Source organism: Rana temporaria, chromosome 13 (genome assembly GCF_905171775.1).
Source record: "Rana temporaria chromosome 13, aRanTem1.1, whole genome shotgun sequence".
Classification (NCBI taxonomy): domain Eukaryota; kingdom Metazoa; phylum Chordata; class Amphibia; order Anura; family Ranidae; genus Rana; species Rana temporaria.
In genome coordinates, this window is record NC_053501.1 from 120443260 (window position 1) to 120462300 (window position 19041).

The 19041-nt window shown below is 45.5% G+C and overlaps 1 protein-coding gene across 1 annotated transcript in view; it reads left to right on the plus strand.

Moving 5' to 3' along the window:
* NPR1 (natriuretic peptide receptor 1) overlaps window positions 1–19041 on the plus strand; it is a 99134-nt gene that overhangs the window by 22845 nt on the left and 57248 nt on the right. Inside the window, exons 2-3 of the mRNA XM_040332794.1 lie at window positions 13799–13998; window positions 18683–18793. Of these exons, the coding sequence (XP_040188728.1) occupies window positions 13799–13998; window positions 18683–18793 (311 nt within the window). The remainder of the gene's footprint in view (window positions 1–13798; window positions 13999–18682; window positions 18794–19041) is intronic.

Below are 19041 nucleotides of genomic sequence, written 5' to 3' on the forward strand. Positions count from 1 at the left end.
AATATATTATATATTTTTTTCATTACATTGCTATTGATAAAAATACATTTTCCAAAAAATAATAATAATACTACAGTTAATTTTTGTTAGTCAAAACGATACAATAGAAGAAGAGGAAAAAGATTATTATTACAATTTTTATTATTATTAATAATAATAATAATAATATTCATTTTATTCTATTATTTTCAATGAATATATATATATTTTAATACTTTCTTGGCAATGCTGAGGTCAGCGGCGCGTCGCTCGGTTTGGCGCTCAGTATGGCGGCCCGCGCTGTAATAGTGGTAATATATTATATATTTTTTCATTACATTGTTATTGATAAAAATAACATTTCCAAAAAATAATAATAATACAGTTAATTTTTGTTAGACAAAACATTACAATAGAAGAAGAAGAAGATTATTATTATTATTATTATTATTATTATTATTATTATTATTAATAATAATAATAGTAATATTAATTTTATTCTAATATTTTATATTTTTTTCATTACATTGTTATTGATAAAAATACATTTTCCAAAAAATAATAATAATACTACAGTTCATTTTTGTTAGTCAAAACGTTACAATAGAAGAAGAGGAAGAAGATTATTATTACTATTTTTATTATTATTAATTTTATTTTATTATTTTCTATGGATATATATATATATTAATACTTTCTTGGCAATGCTGAGGTCAGCAGCGTGTCCCTCAGTTTGGCGCTCGATATGGCGGCCCGCGCTGTAATAGTGGTAATATATTATATACTTTTTTCATTACATTGTTATTGATAAAAATACATTTTCCAAAAAATAATAATAATACAGTTAATTTTTGTTAGACAAAACATTACAATAGAAGAAGATTGTTATTACTATTTTTATTATTATTAATATTATTATTTTTATTATTATTAATTATAATAATAATAATAATAATATTTATTTTATTCTATTATTTTCTATGGATATATATATATATATATATTTCATTTTATTCTATTATTTTCTATGGAGATATATATATATATATATATATATATATATATATATATATATATATATATAATATTAATAATAATAATTATTTTCATTTTATTCTATTATTTTCTATGGATATATATATATATATATATATATATATATATATATATATATATATATATATATATAATATTAATAATAATAATTATTTTCATTTTATTCTATTATTTTCTATGGATATTTATATATATATTTTAATACTTTCTTGGCAATGCTGAGGTCAGAAGCGTGTCGCTCGGTTTGGCGCTCAGTATGGCGGCCCGCGCTGTAATTGTGGTAATATATTATATATTTTTTGCATTACATTGTTATTGATAAAAATAAATTTTACAAAAAATAATAATAATACTACAGTTTATTTTTGTTGGTCAAAACGTTACAATAGAAGAAGAGGAAAAAGATTATTATTACTATTTTTATTATTATTAATATTAATTTTATTCTATTATTTTCTATAGATTTATATATATAATAATAATAATAATAATTTTCATTGTATTCTATTATTTTCTATGGATATATATATATATATATTTTAATACTTTCTTGGTAATGCTGAGGTCAGCGGCGCGTCGCTCGGTTTGGCGCTCGGTATGGCGGCCGGCGCTATAATCGCGGTAAAACGTGACATATGGAGGACGTCACCCCCGAGGGGAGATGATGGGAACAGATGGTAATAATTTTGCAGGAAGCACACAATCCTGGGGGGGGGGCGGCTCCATCACAAGAGGGGGGGGGGTGAGACTACATTCCGCAGGATGGATATTCCCGCCCCACTGTGCCAACTCTTACCTATGAGAGCTGCTGGCACCGCTCTGCGCTGATACAAGAAACGCCGGAGGGACGTCCCCCTGTCTTGTGTCTCTTGAAGTGCATTTTCCACTTTTGCAGCCGACTGTTGCTGGGGGAAAGATGGTGGGGTCTATTTTTGCTGCGGGGGGGGGGGGGGGGTTTATTGTTGCTGGGCACAATGTATTGTTTGGGAGGGGGGGGGCTCTATTGTTGCTGGCTATTGTTGCCCTGAATGTGCCTCACTTTGCCTCACTGTGTCCATGTGCATGCCTCACTGTGCCCATGCCTCACTGTGCCCATGACTAGACTGATGTTTAACATGGGAGTCAATGGAAGGGGCGCCCGGCTTTGAAAAATCGGTGCTCCCCGGCCGTAAGTCCCCCAGACAACAAACTTCACACACTTGTAGAGTAGAAATGGGGCTACATGTGTGCCAAGTTCCGGGTCCAGGGGACCTACGGACGGCCAGTACCGGGTCCCCAAAATCCGGGAGATCGGTGCAAAAAGGTGACTCGAGTATAAGCCTAGGGTGTCCATTTGCATGCCTCAATGTGCCTCACTGTGTCCATGTGCATGCCTCACTCTGTCCATGCCTCACTGTGCCCATGCCTCACTCTGTCCATGCCTCACTGTGCCCATGCCTCACTCTGCCCATGCCTCACTCTGTCCATGCCTCACTGTGCCCATGCCTCACTGTGCCCATGCCTCACTGTGCCCATGACTAGACTGATGTTTAACATGGGAGTCAATGGAAGGGGTGCCCGGTTTTGAAAAATCGGTGCTCCCCGGCCATAAGTCCCCCAGACAACAAACTTTGCACACTTGTAGAGGAGAAATGGGGCTACATGTGTGCCAAGTTCCGGGTCCAGGGGACCTACGACCGGCGGGTAGCGGGTCCCCAAAGTCACCGGAGAAATTACCATTTAACATGGGAGTCTATGGAAGGGAAGCCCGGCTTTGAAAAATCGGTGCTCCTCCGCCGTAGGTCCCCAATACAACAAACTTTAAACACTCATAGAGGAAGAGAGGGGCTACATGTGTGCCAAGCTTGGGGTCCAGGGGACCTAAGGCCGGCCAGTACCGGGTCCCCAAATTCACCGGAGAAATTACCGTTTAACATTAGAGTCTATGGAAGGGGTGCCCGACTTTGAAAAATTGGTGCTCCTCCGCCGTAGGTCCCCCAGACAACAAACTTTGAACACTTGTAGACGAAGAGAGGGGCTGCGCGTGTGCCAAGTTCCGGGTCCAGGGGACCTACGACCGGCCGGCAGCGGGTCCCCAAAGTCACCGGAGAAATTACCGTTTAACATGGGAGTCTATGGAAGGGGTGCCCGGCTTTGAAAAATCGGTGCTCCTCCGCCGTAGGTCCCCCCACACAACAAACTTTAAACACTTGTAGAGGAAGAGAGAAGCTACATGTGTGCCAAGCTTGGGGTCCAGGGGACCTAAGGCCGGCCAGTACCGGGTCCCCAAAGTCCAGAAGATCAGGCACAAAAAGGTGACGAGTATAAGCCGAGGGGGGCATTTTTAGCACAATTTTCTTTTAAAAGGCGTTTGAAAAATTGCTGCGCAAATACCGTGCGAGATAAAAAGTTGCAACGACCGCCATTGTATTCTCTAGGGTCTCTGCTGAAAAAAACATATATAATGTTTGGGGGTTTTATGTGATTTTTCCATGTAGGAGCGAAGTGTCAGAACTGGCCCGGCCGGCGAGTGGTTAAAGTGAAGCTCCGGGGTGTCGTGGCAGCTTTGGTCGGAGCTCCTCCTTAACATCCCCTCTCCCGGTACGGTGACACCGATGCCCCCCCCCCCCCCCATTTCCCTGGTTTAGCGGCGGGGGAAAGCAGGCTAAGTGTCAGTAATGAGGCGTGGGAGGTTCAAGCATCTATTATTCATCAGGTAAACACCAACGTCCTCCGTTACATTAGCATTTTAAACACGCGCATTAGCAGTGCTGAGAGAAGGGACACCGCTGGGCCGCTCCGGGGGAGGGGGGGGACGACGACAACCGGTGTCAGCTCTGTGTAACGGGCCCCCTCCCCCCTCCTATGTCACCTTGTGATGGTGATTCCATCTCTCATCAGCAGCAATCATCTCTCCGAAAGGATCATTCACATCATTTCCATATTCTCCGGCAAACCGAGATAAGTGATACCAATCAGGGAAACGGGTAATGAATGGCTTCCAGGAATCAGGAGGTTGGCTTATTTTTGAGTTTAATATAATTTCCATCGATCAAGCAGGGCTTTCGGTAGGTCTGTGGGCGGGACAGCAGCCTCTTGCCAGCCATTTCTGTCCAGGAAAAATAAAAAAATATATAAAAACACCTTTCAGTGGATGAATTGGGGTGTCAGTAATTTATTCCTGGAGGATCTGGGCCGGCCCTCCTGGCCATTTCATGTGGTCCTCACGCCTCTCCTGCAGCTGCAGCGCCCACCTCGTCTCCACCCCCACCTTGTACCAGGAGCTGACAGTAGAGAAGGAGGACAGAACTCCTCCTACAGATCCTGTACTTGTCCATACAGCCACGGAAAGGCTTGTCTCTAACCCTGTCTCAGCAGTCGGCAGCAGAGAGGAGGACAGAACTTCTCCTACAGATCCTGCGCCACTCTGTGCAGCCATAGAGAGGCTCATCTCTGCTCCAACCAACCCCCCCCCCCCCCTATCTCAGATCTCTTCCTGCAGATCTTGCGCCACTCTGAGCAGCTGCGGAAAGGCTTGTCTACTCCTTCAGATCCTGTACTTTTCCATACAGCAATGGAAAGGCTTGTCTCTAGCACAGGGTGGTGTTGGGTCTGGCTGGCAAGTTGGTGTTAGCTTTTGGTAGGTAGGGTTGTGTTGGGTCTGGCTGGCAGGTTGGTTTTAGTTTTTGGTAGGCAGGTTTGTGTTAGGTCTGGCTGGCAGGTTGGTGTTAGTTTTTGGTAAGTAGGGTTGGGTTAGGCCTGGCTGGTAGGTTGGTGTTAGCTTTTGGTAGGCATGCTTGTGTTTGGTCTGGCTGGTAGGTTGGTGTTAGCTTTTGGTGGGTAGGTTTGTGTTGGGTCTGGCTGGCAGGTTGGTGTTAGCTTTTGGTAGGTAGGGTGGTGTTGGGTCTGGCTGGCAGGTTGGTGTTAGTTTATGGTAGTGTGAGTTGTGTTGGGTCTGGCTGGCAGGTTGGTGTTAGCTTTTGGTAGGTAAGGTTGTGTTAGGTCTGGCTGGCAGGTTGGTGTTAACTTTTGGTAGGTAGGGTTTAGTTGGGTCTGGCTGGCAGGTTGACGTTAGCCTGTGGTAGGTAGGGTGGTGTTAGGTCTGGCTGGCAGGTTGGTGTTAGCTTTTGGTAGGCATGCTTGTGTTAGGTCTGGCTGGTAGGTTGGTATTAGCTTTTGATAGGTAGGGTGGTGTTAGGTCTGGCTGGCAGGTTGGTATTAGCTTTTGATAGGTAGGGTGGTGTTAGGTCTGGCTGGCAGGTTGGTGTTAGCTTTTGGTAGGTAGGGTGGTGTTAGGTCTGGCTGGTAGGTTGGTGTTAGCTTTTGGTAGGTAGGGTGGTGTTAGGTCTGGCTGGTAGGTTGGTGTTGGCTTTTGGTAGGTAGGGTTGTGTTGGGTCTGGCTGGCAGGTTGACGTTTGGTAGGCATGGTTGTTTTTGGCGTTGTGTTTTATTGTGGTGAGTTGGGTAGGCACCATTGTCTTGGGTTTTGGTTGGTAGGACTGCCTCGAGTTTTGGGTAGCAGTATTGTGTTGGGTTCGGTAGGTGGGATTGTTATGGGTTTTCGCTGTGTCACGTGTTTGTGATGTGTTGAGTATAGTTCACAGGATTTCTTGGGTAACCAAAACCTCGTATCCTCACCACAAGTGGACTTTTGAGGTGCCCCAGAGAAAACCACAATACAAAATGTAAAATTGGGGGATACACACCCCTTTCATAATTCTTATTCATACGAAAGCTGAAATCAAACATATAAAGATCTGTGAAGACGTAATAGAAACAGCGCAGTCAACTTCCTTCCTATAATCAAATCTTCTCCACCTCTACGGCTAATACAGAATTATCAGCATGGGCTCTTAGATCCCCTTGACATCTATTTATCCATCATAGTTCTACAGTATCGTTCATTACATAGTTACATTGTTAGGTTGATAAAAGACTCACGTTCTTCATCATCATTCTTTCCCTACGCGTTTCGCAGGAAGTGGTACCCGCTTTCTGAAGAGGATACTTGACGTGATTGTAGGCGTATTAGTGCAATTGTGACCAAGAAAATTGAGTACTGCCCGTGATACTCTTTTTATTTGCACTAACATACAATTTTTCAGGACAAATAAAGTATCACGGGCAGTACTTAATTTTCTCTGAAGAGGATATAAAATAGAGAGGTCAGTTGCTATGCAGAAGTAGTTTGCACTGGGAATGACCCCACAAGGTAGGACTCAGCCCCACCAGGCAGGCATCTGGGACACTAGGAGGACCAGAAGCAGGTATCCTCCACATGCGGATGCAGAGAGCATACAGGAGCCCAACTACTAGGGGTCCACAAAGATGGTAAGCCCACCCCCCCGGGGAACTATCAAAGGGGAGTGGATACCAGAACGTCGCCCAGCATACATAAGCCCTTGCCTATGAGAGATTTCATAGGGTGTTGGTAGGTAGACTTGTGATGGGTTTTGGGTGGCAGGTCTCTGTTGGGTTTTGGGTGGCAGGAATGTGTTGCGTTTTTGATGACAAGTCTGTGTTGGGTTTTAGATGGTAGGATTGTGTTGGGCTTTGGGTGGCAGGTCTGTGTGGAGTTTTTGGTTTCAGATCTGTGTTTGGTTTTAGTTGGTAGGATTGAGTTGGATTGTGGGTGGCAGACCTGTGTTTAGTTATTAGTGGCAGGTCTTTGTTGGGTTTTAGTTGGTAGGATTGTATTGGGTTTTGTTTGGCAGGTCTGTGTTGGGTTCTAATTGGTAAGATTGTGTTGGGTTTTGGGTGGCAGGTATCTGTTGGGTTTTTGGTGGCAGGTCTCTGTTGGGTTTTGGGTGGCAGCTCTATGTTGGGTTCTAATTGGTAAGATTGTGTCGGGTTTTGGGTTGCAGGTCTTTGTTGGGTTTTGGGTGGCAGGTATGTGATGGGTTAAATTTGGTAGGATTATGTTGGGTTTTGGGTGGCATGTCTGTGTGGAGTTTTTGGTGGCAGATCTGTGTTTGGCTTTAGTTGGTAGGATTGTGTTGGGTTTTAGTTGGTAGGATTGTGTTGAGTTTTGGGTGGCATGTCTGTGTGGAGTTTTTGGTGGCAGATCTGTGTTTGGTTTTAGTTGGTAGGATTAAGTTGGATTTTGGTGGCAGGTCTGTGTTGGGTTTTAGTTGGTAGGATTGTGTTGGTTTTTTTTTTGGCAGGTCTGTGTTGGGTTCTAATTGGTAGCATTGTGTTGGGCTTTGGGTGGCAGGTCTGTGTTGGGTTTTTGTTGACAGGTCTGTGTTGGGTTTTAGCTGGTAGGATTGTGTTGGAATTGTTGGGTGGCAGGTCTGTGTTGGGTTTCTGGTGGCAGGTCTGTGTTGGGATGCTGGTGGCAGGTCTGTGTTGGGTTTCTGGTGGCAGGTCTGTGTTGGGTTTCTGGTGGCAGGTCTGTGTTGGGTTTCTGGTGGCAGGTCTGTGTTGGGTTTTTGGTGGCAGGACTGTGTTGGGTTTCTAGTGGCAGGTCTGTGTTGGGTTTTTGGTGGCAGGTCTGTGTTGGGTTTCTGGTGGCAGGTCTGTGTTGGGTTTTTGGTGGCAGGACTGTGTTGGGTTTTAGTGTGTAAGATTGTGTTGGGTTGTGGGTGGCAGGAATGTATTTGCGTTTAGAGTGGCAGGTCTATTTTGGGTTTTAGATGATAGGAATGTGTTGGGTAGTAGGTGGCAGCTGTGTGTTTAGAGTGGTAGGCTGGTGTTGAGTTTTTGGTGGCAGGTCTATGTTGGGTTTTAGTTGGTAAGATTATGTTGGGTTGTGGGTGGCAGGTCTGTTTTTTAATTTTTTGGTTGCAGGTATGTGTTAAGTTTTGTGTGCAAAACCTGTGTTGGGATTTAGTTGGTAGGATTGTGTTGGGTTTTTGGTGACGGGTCTGTGTTGGGTTTCTGGTGGCAGGTCTGTGTTGGGTTTCTGGTGGCAGGTCTGTGTTGGGTTTCTGGTGGCAGGTCTGTGTTGGGTTTCTGGTGGCAGGTCTGTGTTGGGTTTCTGGTGGCAGGTCTGTGTTGGGTTTCTGGTGGCAGGTCTGTGTTGGGTTTCTGGTGGCAGGACTGTGTTGGGTTTTAGTGTGTAAGATTGTGTTGGGTTGTGGGTGGCAGGAATGTATTTGAGTTTAGAGTGGCAGGTCTATTTTGGGTTTTAGTTGATAGGAATGTGTTGGGTAGTAGGTGGCAGGTGTTTGTTTAGAGTGGTAGGCTGGTGTTGAGTTTTTGGTGGCAGGTCTGTGTTGGGTTTTAGTTGGTAAGATTGTGTTGGGTTGTGGGTGGCAGGTCTGTTTTTTAATTTTTTGGTTGCAGGTATGTGTTAAGTTTTGTCTGCAAAACCTGTGTTGGGATTTAGTTGGTAGGATTGTGTTGGGTTTTTGGTGACGGGTCTGTGTTGGGTTTTAGTTGGTAAGATTGTGTTGGGTTGTGGGTGGCAGGTCTGTGTTGGGTTGTGAGTAGCAGGTCTGTGTTGGGATTTAGTTGGTAGGAATGTGTTGGGTTTTTGGTGACGGGTCTGTGTTGGGTTTTAGTTGGTAAGATTTTGTTGGGTTGTGGGTGGCAGGTCTGTGTTGGGTTGTGGGTGGCAGGTCTGTGTTGGGATTTAGTTGGAAGGAATGTGTTGAGTTTTGGGTGGCAGGTCTCTGTTGAGTTTTGGGTGGCGGGTCTGTGTGGGTTTTTCGCTTGGTTGGGTTATGTTGGACTTTGGGCATCAGGTTTGCGTTGGTTTTTGGTTGATTAAATGGCGTTTGGTCCTTGCGGCAGGTATGTGTTGTTTTGGATAACAGGATTTCACGAGGCCCCTCTTGGAAGGACTGTGTGAGGTCTCCAGCTGGAAGGATTATTTTCAGTTTAGTACAATTTAAGGAAGTATGTTTGAGTCACGGAATTAGACACACTGTTTTGTTTATGGGAAGACATTGTTGTCTTATGAATTAGTTGTCCTAATTCCCATAAATCCTTTTGTCATTGTTACACGGCTGTCTTATATTCTTTATATTATATAAATACCAATTTGAAAACACACTTTTAATGTCTGATGTTCCTCAAGTGGTCAGTGGAAATCAATTTCTAATTTCTGAAGACTGTTTGCTGGCCAGGCCCTGGTTGGTTGGTCCTTTTGGGTTATGGACGAGGGCTGAATTGAATGCAAGGTCGTGGCTCTCTTGTAGTGTCCAACAAGAACGGGTTAATTTCAAGCGAGCGGAATGTCGTTTGTTGTCAGCATAAAAAAATAGAAGTGCTGAGGCTCTTGAAGGCAGAGAGCCTTGTCGGGTCCCCCACATTGTTGGAGAAAGACACGTTTTAAAATTGCATACATGAGAAACTAATAAATGAAACTCTCTCCGACAAAGAGAATTAATGACACCCAGCTGTACGGCTGAAGCCGCAACAACTCAAAGCCATTAAATTGCCTCCAAGTCTCTCTGTCTGGCAGTCAATAACAAATTCACCTCTCGCACCTGGCTGGGTTGATGGCTCTCATGATCGCCGAGTGCCCATCGTCGCTGGTTTCTTTGAAACCTGGCAGACAAATTATCGTATCTATTCATTGAAGGAATTATCATCTTGTAAGACTAAGTTCTTCAGTCATATCCTCAGGTTTTTGCTCAGCCTGTTGTCTTTCTCCTCCATAATTGTAGTCACCGGTGTATCGACAACGCTCTGAAGTGAGTTTACAATTTGTGGTATTTTTCTTCAGTTGCTAACATAGCATGCACACCAACAATCTAGACTCTCATCCAAGCCATCAGGAAATTAGATCTGCTGGGGCTGATCTTATATCCATAGGGCGGAAGTCTAGACAGCAGCTAAAGGGGGTGCAGATGGTTCAACTACTCTGGGCTCATAAGGTCAGGGTCCCTCAGCATAATTGGCCCTAACTACCAGCTGCTACCGTACAGAAAAATGCCAAATTCCTTTCTTGGTTCCTTCCCCTAATCTTCCGCTTCACTCTATAGAAGACTTATTACAGAATTATCCACGATCAACAAGATCTCTGGTCAACCAGATCCATAAACAACCAAATACATGGTTAACTAGATCCATGGTCAATCAGATCCATGTTTAACCAGTTCCGTTGTTAACCAAATCCATGAATAATCAGAACCATGATGAACAGGATCTGTGGTCAACCAAATTCATGATTAACCACCAGATCCATGGTCAACCAAACTCATTCAATTTACAAGATCCATGGTTAACCAGATCGGTGGTCAACCAAATCCATGATCAATCAGTTCCATGGTCAACCAGATTCATGATCAACCAGAGCCATAGTCAACCAAATTCATGTTTAACCAGATCCATGATCAACCAAATCTATGGTTAATCAGGTCCGTGGTCAAACAAAATTCATAATCAACCAGATCCATGGTCAACCAGATCTGTGGTCAATCAGATCCATGATCAACCAGATTCATATCCAACCAGATCCATGATCAACCAAATTCACGTTTAACCAGATCCGTGATCAACCAAATCTATAGTTAATCAGATCCATGGTCAAACAAATGCATAATCAACCATATCCATGGTCAACCAGATCTGTGGTCAATCAGATCCATGGTCATCCAGATTCATGATCAACCAAATTTACATTTAACCAGATCCTTGATCAACCATATCTATGGTTAATCAGATCCGCGGTCAACCAAATTCATAATCAACCAGATCCATGGTCAACAAGATCTGTGGTCAACCAGATTCATGACCAACCAGATCAATGATCCAGGCTGCCATATAATCAGTTGTTGAGTGGTCCCATGCAGGAAGAGGAAAAGCAGTTCTTAGGCTACTTACAATTTGTTCATGACCAATTTTTCGATGATGAGATTGTTGGTTTTCTTCAGATTCATCTTAGGCACAATAATGCTCTGAAATTTGGTGCAGTAATTGTGACGTTCTCCATATAGATCCCAGTATCACATGTTACCACCTTAACATTACCGGCAATACTCGTACATCTGTAGTAGTATTAATTACTGTGATAATATTCTATTTATTGTTGTAGCAGTGCACATTGAACTAGGGGTTTGGGGTTATGTTGAGGTTAAGAGTGTGGGCTTTCCATGATCAACCAGATCTGTGGTCAATCAGATCTATGGTCAACCAGATTCATGATCAACCAGATCCATGGTCAACCAAATTCACATTTAACCAGATTCATTGATCAACCATATCTATGGTTAATCAGATCCGTGGCCAACCAAATTCATAATCAACCAGATCCATCGTCTTTACCCCGAAGCCAACAATGCAGCCACTGCACTGGAGGCAGCCATCCTCACCTCCTATGAATCCCTGCAAAATTTGATTCATCGTATGTCCCTTGGGGGGCGGGAGGGAACGAGTATTATAGCTATGACTCTACGGATTATTAAACTCACTAAATTACAAGTCCCCTCCAGCAGTAATACATACTCACCGAACACTCCACTGTGGGGGAATCCAAACCTTCCGGAATTTTTCCGTAGATCGGATGGGGGATACTGGTCGAAAAGGGGGGTAAAAACTATTTTACATCTGTTCTCAGGCAATGTGTTTCGTACTTTTGAGGAATTTCGTAGAGACTATAATCTGCCACGCACGGCTTACTTCCTTTACCTACAGATACGCCACACTGCAGCAACGCAGTTTGGCCTTCGTAACATAGTCATCCAGCTTTCTCGGCTGGAGCGACTACTAACTGACCCCTCGCACACCAAGTTAGTCTCCACATATTATGGGTCTCTCCTGCACACTACGACTCAAAGGCTGAGCAAAGCGGCTGCTAGCTGGAGAGCCGACATCCCTGAACTGACGGAGGAGATCTGGCAGGAGGTATTGCCCCTCCAGGTCCCTTCTGTCATTTCGTCCCGTGACAAGGTAATACAGACCAAACTGTTATATAGATCCTACTTCACACCATGCTTACTGTTCAAACTGAGCAGAATCCCCTCAGCGCTATGCTCCCGATGCGGCGCGGCCGATGGCACGTTCTTTCATATGATGTGGGAGTGTGCTCCGATTAGAAAGTTCTGGTCGGAGGTCACGGCCTTCATTAGCTCGCTGACTGAGATACCCAATATATGTAATCCTCTGAGGTGTTTACTGGGCCACATTGATGACGAGACTCTATCTAAGAATATGCAAACCTTCCTGCGGATAGTACTGTTCTATGCTAAGAAGTCTATAACCTTCCACTGGAAGTCTCCATCCCTACCTCCCATTGCCTTCTGGCTCACCACCATCAATCGTGCTATACCGCTGTATAAGATGACATATGAGGCCAGAGGGTGTCCAAAAAATTCTTGAAGGTCTGGGGCTCTTGGGTTGATTCCGAGAGCACCATACCTCCTGCTCCTTGAACTTTGACTGATACCTCTGCCCGTTGAATAGATCTAAGTGAGTAAATTAACGATTCTGTTGTTTTTCTCCCACCTTTCTCTGTGTGTTTTTATGAAAATGCTCAATGTGTACCAGCTACCAAAGTTTTGTAAAATGATGTACCGGGCGATGTTCGCCTAGGATGTGTGTTTGTTGTATTGTCTGTTTTGTATGTACAAAAATTTCAAAATAAAAATTTACCTTTAAAAACCAGATCCATTGTCAACAAGATCTGTAGTCAATCAGATCCATGGTCAACCAGATTCATGATCAACCAAATTCACGTTTTACCAGATCCATGATCAACCATATCTACGGTTAATCAGATCCGTGGTCAACCAAATTCATAATCAACCAGATCCATGGTCAACCAGATCTGTAGTCAATCAGATCCATGGTCAACCAGATTCATGATCAACCAAATTCACATTTAACCAGATCCATGATCAACCATATCTATGGTTAATCAGATCCGTGGTCAACCAAATTCATAATCAACCGGATCTATGGTCAACAAGATCTGTGGTCAACCAGATCCATGGTCAACAAGATCTGTGGTCAACCAGATTCATGATCAACCAGATCCATGGTCAACCAGATTCATGATTAACCAGATCCATGGTCAACAAGATCTGTGGTCAACCAGATTCATAATCAACCGGATCTATGGTCAACAAGATCTGTGGTCAACCAGATCCATGGTCAACCAGATTCATGATCAACCAGATCCATGGTCAACAAGATATCTGTGGTCAACCAGATTCATGATCAGTCAGATCCATGGTCAACAAGATATCTGTGGTCAACCAGATTCATGATCAACCAGATCAATGATCCAGCCTACCATATAATCAGTTGTTGAGTGGTCCTGCATGCAGGAAGAGGAAAAGTTCTCCATATAGATCCCAGTATCATAACATTACCGGCAATACTCGTACATCTGTAGTTGTATTGATTGTTGTAACAGTGCACATTCTACTAGAGCAGGGGTCTCCAAACTGCAGCCCGAGGGCCGGATGCGGCCCTTTGCTAGCCTTCATCCGGCCCTTGGGGCAGTATTGCTCCCAACGATATGAGCCACTATTCCTCCCAATGGCACCAACAATGGGACAACATTTCTTAGATTAATAGCAATGATGGAGCACTATTCCTCCTCCTACTGCCCACCAACACTGGGGCCATGTTTATTCTCACTGTTGTCCGGCCCCCCTAAAGTCTGAAACTGGCCCTTTGCTTGAAAAGTATGGAGACCCTTGTACTAGAGGTTTGGGGTTATCTTGAGGTTAAGAGTGTGGGCTTTTCAGGAAACAGTAGAAGGATGGTGAAGGTAGGGGGTACCAAGATGGCGGAGTGAGCACATTGCCACACCTAACCTAACTATTTCCATTGTCTCCAAAGTGTTTTTGTTGTTTAATTGTCCTCCATGTTTCTGCTTCTCCTCCAGTTATCTACATCTGCTGCCCTCCGGACGACTTCCGCCAGCTCATGTTGCACGCTTGGCGCGAAGACCTGTGCTCCGGCGACTACGTCTTCTACTACATCGACAACTACGGCGCCAGCCTCCAAGGCTCCACCTTCCCTGACTATCAGCGGCCCTGGTACAGAGGCGACGCCGACGACGCCAATGCCAGGGAGGCGTTTAAGGTAAACCAATCGAATCGGTTCCTCTCGGGCCAACATTGAAATCTTATTGGAGGTAAATTTGGATGGAGGCCTTTGCAGAGAGAGAGAGAGAGATTTGGGGGTTAATCATCCTACAAGCTTTCCAGACTGGAATAAGTGTTGCGCTGAATGTTTATGTGTCTAGGGCCCCGGGCCCTCCATATTTCCACACTTTGCGAGTCATGCGTTTTGACAAGGGATGCAGGGTATTGTCAGGAGGAACGGGATGAGACGGAACGCTTCCTCGAAGGCAGACGCGGTCTTCGCGAGACAAGACAAAGCGGAAAACAACGGGAAATAATGGATGAGGGGAAGGTGGCGAGAAATGAGAGAATTCGGAAATGGCATTTATCACTGTGGTGGGGGGGCGCAGAGAGATGAGGAGCATGGGGGAGGTTTTTGTATATCCGTGTTCGCTTATCATGAAAATATGGAACAGCAAGCCTAAAAAAAAATGAGTTCCATCAAAATCCGGCTTTAGGTTGCCGGTACAATAATAACCCCGAATGTGACCGGCTGAAGACGTGCCGGAGTTTCACTTCAAGCTCACCTCCGTTCTCGTATATTTTGTGGTGGAGGATTTGTCGTAGTCGCCCCGACGCACGTGAGACGAGGAAAGACGCAATGACAGAAGGTGACTCTAGGCCTCTGCGACTGACAGTTCTGAAAATGACGTTCCCATCCCCCCCCCCTCTCACATACACACTGAACTGGAACACCCTGTCACCCGTGACTTCCATGGAAGCAGCACTTAGGTTGATGGCCCCCCGCGGATTCCGACCCCCAGGTGCGAGCCGTCACTCACCGACACCGTATATAGTTCTGTCTATATACTCCCCATTAAATCAGGTCAGCTGACTGCAAGCAAAGGGTTAATTTAGGAGGGGTTCTGAGATTCCAGATATTTCTCTATTTCTTTACCCTCCATTCTTCTATTGTACCCCAATCCCCTCTGCCTCCCCCCCCCATGCCCATATATATACCCCAATCCCCCCCATGCCCATATTTATACCCTAATCCCCCTCTGTCTTTCTGTTATACCCCAACCCCCCCTCTGTCCTTCTATTATACCCCAATCCCCCCTCTGTCCATCTATTATACCTCAATCCCCCCTCTGTCCTTCTATTATACCCCAATCCCCCCTCTGTCCTTCTATTATACCCCAATCCTCCCTCTCCTTCTATTATACCCCAATCCTCCCTCTGTCCCTCTATTATACCCCAATCCCCCCTCTGTCCATCTATTATACCTCAATCCCCCCTCTGTCCTTCTATTATACCCCAATCCCCCCTCTGTCCCTCTATTATACCCCAATCCCCCCTCTGTCCTTCTATTATACCCCAATCCTCCCTCTGTCCTTCTATTATACCCCAATCCCCCCTCTGTCCTTCTATTATACCCCAATCCCCCCTCTGTCCTTCTATTATACCCCAATCCTCCCTCTGTCCATCTATTATACCCCAATCCCCCCTCTGTCCTTCTATTATACCCCGATCCCCCCTCTGTCCTTCTATTATACCCCAATCCCCCCTCTGTCCTTCTATTATACCCCAATCCCCCCTCTGTCCTTCTATTATACCCCAATCCTCCCTCTGTCCTTCTATTATACCCCAATCCCCCCTCTGTCCTTCTATTATACCCCAATCCCCCCTCTGTCCTTCTATTATACCCCAATCCTCCCTCTGTCCTTCTATTATACCCCAATCCACCCTCTGTCCTTCTATTATACCCCAATCCCTCCTCTGTCCTTCTATTATACCCCAATCCCCCTCTGTCCTTCTATTATACCCCAATCCACCCTCTGTCCTTCTATTATACCCCAATCCCCCCTCTGTCCTTCTATTATACCCCAATCCCCCTCTGTCCTTCTATTATACCCCAATCCCCCCTCTGTCCTTCTATTATACCCCAATCCCCCTCTGTCCTTCTATTATACCCCCCCTCTGTCCTTCTATTATACCCCAATCCCCCCTCTGTCCTTCTATTATACCCCAATCCTCCCTCTGTCCATCTATTATACCCCAATCCCCCCTCTGTCCTTCTATTATACCCCAATCCCCCCTCTGTCCTTCTATTATACCCCAATCCTCCCTCTGTCCTTCTATTATACCCCAATCCCCCCTCTGTCCTTCTATTATACCCCAATCCCCCCTCTGTCCTTCTATTATACCCCAATCCTCCCTCTGTCCATCTATTATACCCCAATCCCCCCTCTGTCCTTCTATTATACCCCGATCCCCCCTCTGTCCTTCTATTATACCCCAATCCCCCCTCTGTCCTTCTATTATACCCCAATCCCCCCTCTGTCCTTCTATTATACCCCAATCCTCCCTCTGTCCTTCTATTATACCCCAATCCCCCCTCTGTCCTTCTATTATACCCCCCCTCTGTCCTTCTATTATACCCCAATCCCCCCTCTGTCCTTCTATTATACCCCAATCCTCCCTCTGTCCATCTATTATACCCCAATCCCCCCTCTGTCCTTCTATTATACCCCAATCCCCCCTCTGTCCTTCTATTATACCCCAATCCCCCCTCTGTCCTTCTATTATACCCCAATCCCCCCTCTATTCTTCTATTATACCCCAATCCCCCCTCTGTCCTTCTATTATACCCCAATCCTCCCTCTGTCCTTCTATTATACCCCAATCCTCCCTCTGTCCATCTATTATACCCCAATCCCCCCTCTGTCCATCTATTATACCCCAATCCCCCCTCTGTCCTTCTATTATACCCCAATCCCCCTCTGTCCTTCTATTATACCCCAATCCCCCCTCTGTCCTTCTATTATACCCCCAACCCCCCCCTCTGTCCTTCTATTATACCCCAATCTCCCCTCTGTCCTTCTATTATACCCCAATCCCCCCTCTGTCCTTCTATTATACCCCAATCCTCCCTCTGTCCTTCTATTATACCCCAATCCTCCCCTCTGTCCTTCTATTATACCCCAATCCCCCTCTGTCCTTCTATTATACCCCAATCCCCCCTCTGTCCTTCTATTATACCCCAATCCCCCCTCTGTCCTTCTATTATACCCCAATCCCCCCCTCTGTCCTTCTATTATACCCCAATCCCCCCTCTGTCCTTCTATTATACCCCAATCCCCCCTCTGTCCCTCTATTATACCCCAATCCCCCCTCTGTCCTTCTATTATACCCCAATCCCCCCCTCTGCCCTTCTATTATATCCCAATCCCCCCTCTGTCCTTCTATTATACCCCAATCCCCCCTCTGTCCTTCTATTATACCCCAATCCCCCCTCTGTCCTTCTATTATACCCCAATCCCCCCCTCTGCCCTTCTATTATACCCCAATCCCCCCTCTGTCCTTCTATTATACCCCAATCCCCCCTCTGTCCTTCTATTATACCCCAATCCCCCCTCTGTCCTTCTAATATACCCCAATCCCCCTCTGTCCTTCTATTATACCCCAACCCTCCCTCTGTCCCTCTATTACACCCCAATCCCCCCTCTGTCCTTCTATTATACCCCAATCCCCCCTCTGTCCTTCTATTATACCCCAACCCTCCCTCTGTCCCTCTATTATACCCCAATCCCCCCTATGTCCTTCTATTATACCCCAATCCCCCCTCTGTCCTTCTATTATACCCCAATCCCCCCTCTGTCCTTCTATTATACCCCAATCCTCCCTCTGTCCTTCTATTATACCCCAATCCCCCCTCTGTCCTTCTATTATACCCCAATCCCCCCTCTGTCCTTCTATTATACCCCAATCCCCCCTCTGTCCTTCTATTATACCCCAATCCCCCCTCTGTCCTTCTATTATACCCCCAATCCCCCCCTCTGTCCTTCTATTATACCCCAATCTCCCCTCTGTCCTTCTATTATACCCCAATCCCCCCTATCCTCCCCTCTATTATACCCCAATCCCCCCTATCCTCCCCTCTATTATACCCCAATCCCCCCTATCCTCCCCTCTATTATACCCCAACCCCCCCTATCCTCCCCTCTATTATACCCCAATCCTCCCTTCTATTATACCCCAACCCCCCAATCCTCCCCTCTATTATACCCCAATCCCCCCAATCCTCCCTTCTATTATACCCCTATCCTCCCCTCTATTATACCCCTATCCTCCCCTCTATTATACCCCAATCCTCCCCTCTATTATACCCCAATCCCCCTATCCTCCCCTCTATTATACCCCAATCCTCCCCTCTATTATACCCCAATCCTCCCCTCTATTATACCCCAATCCTCCCCTCTATTATACCCCAATCCTCCCTATCCTCCCCTCTATTATACCCCAATCCTCCCATCTATTATACCCCAATCTCCTCTATCCTCCCCTCTATTATACCCCAATCCTCCCTTCTGTTATACCCCAACCCCCCAATCCTCCCTATCCTTTCTTCTATTATACCCCTATCCTCCCCTCTATTATACCCCAATCCTCCCCTCTATTATACCCCAATCCCCCCTATCCTCTCCTCTATTATACCCCAATCTCCCCTATCCTCCCCTCTATTATACCCCAATCCTCCCTATCCTTCCTTCTATTATACCCCTATCCTCCCCTTTATTATTGGATTGTGTTTTGCCTCCATTGCCCCTTGAATCCCGTCTCCCTAGACAGAGGCCTAAGATTGTCTTCTGATGAATATGATTGTTCATATTTCCCTCTTACATGTTGTCTCTCCTGGTCAGTCAGTGATGATTATCACCTACAAGGAGCCGGAGAACCCAGAATACTTTGAATTTCTGCAAGATCTGAAGAGCTACGCCCCCAAATTCAACCACACGATGGAGAGCACGCTGGTGAGTGCGGGATGATAAGGGGGCCCGGGGCCCTATATTTCAATCTGTCCGGCTATTTCCTCCTCTATCTACATTTAGGCGATCCCGGAAAAATCATCTCTTCGGGAAAGGCTATCCTGCCTCCGCCTCAAGCTGGCCATAGATGGTGCTCCTGCAACCACAAGTTGTAGTGAAAGAAATTTGCTCGGTTCCCCCCATCAACACAGTCAGTGTTGATGGGGGGATCCCTCCCGTGGAGCCTGTGTAGT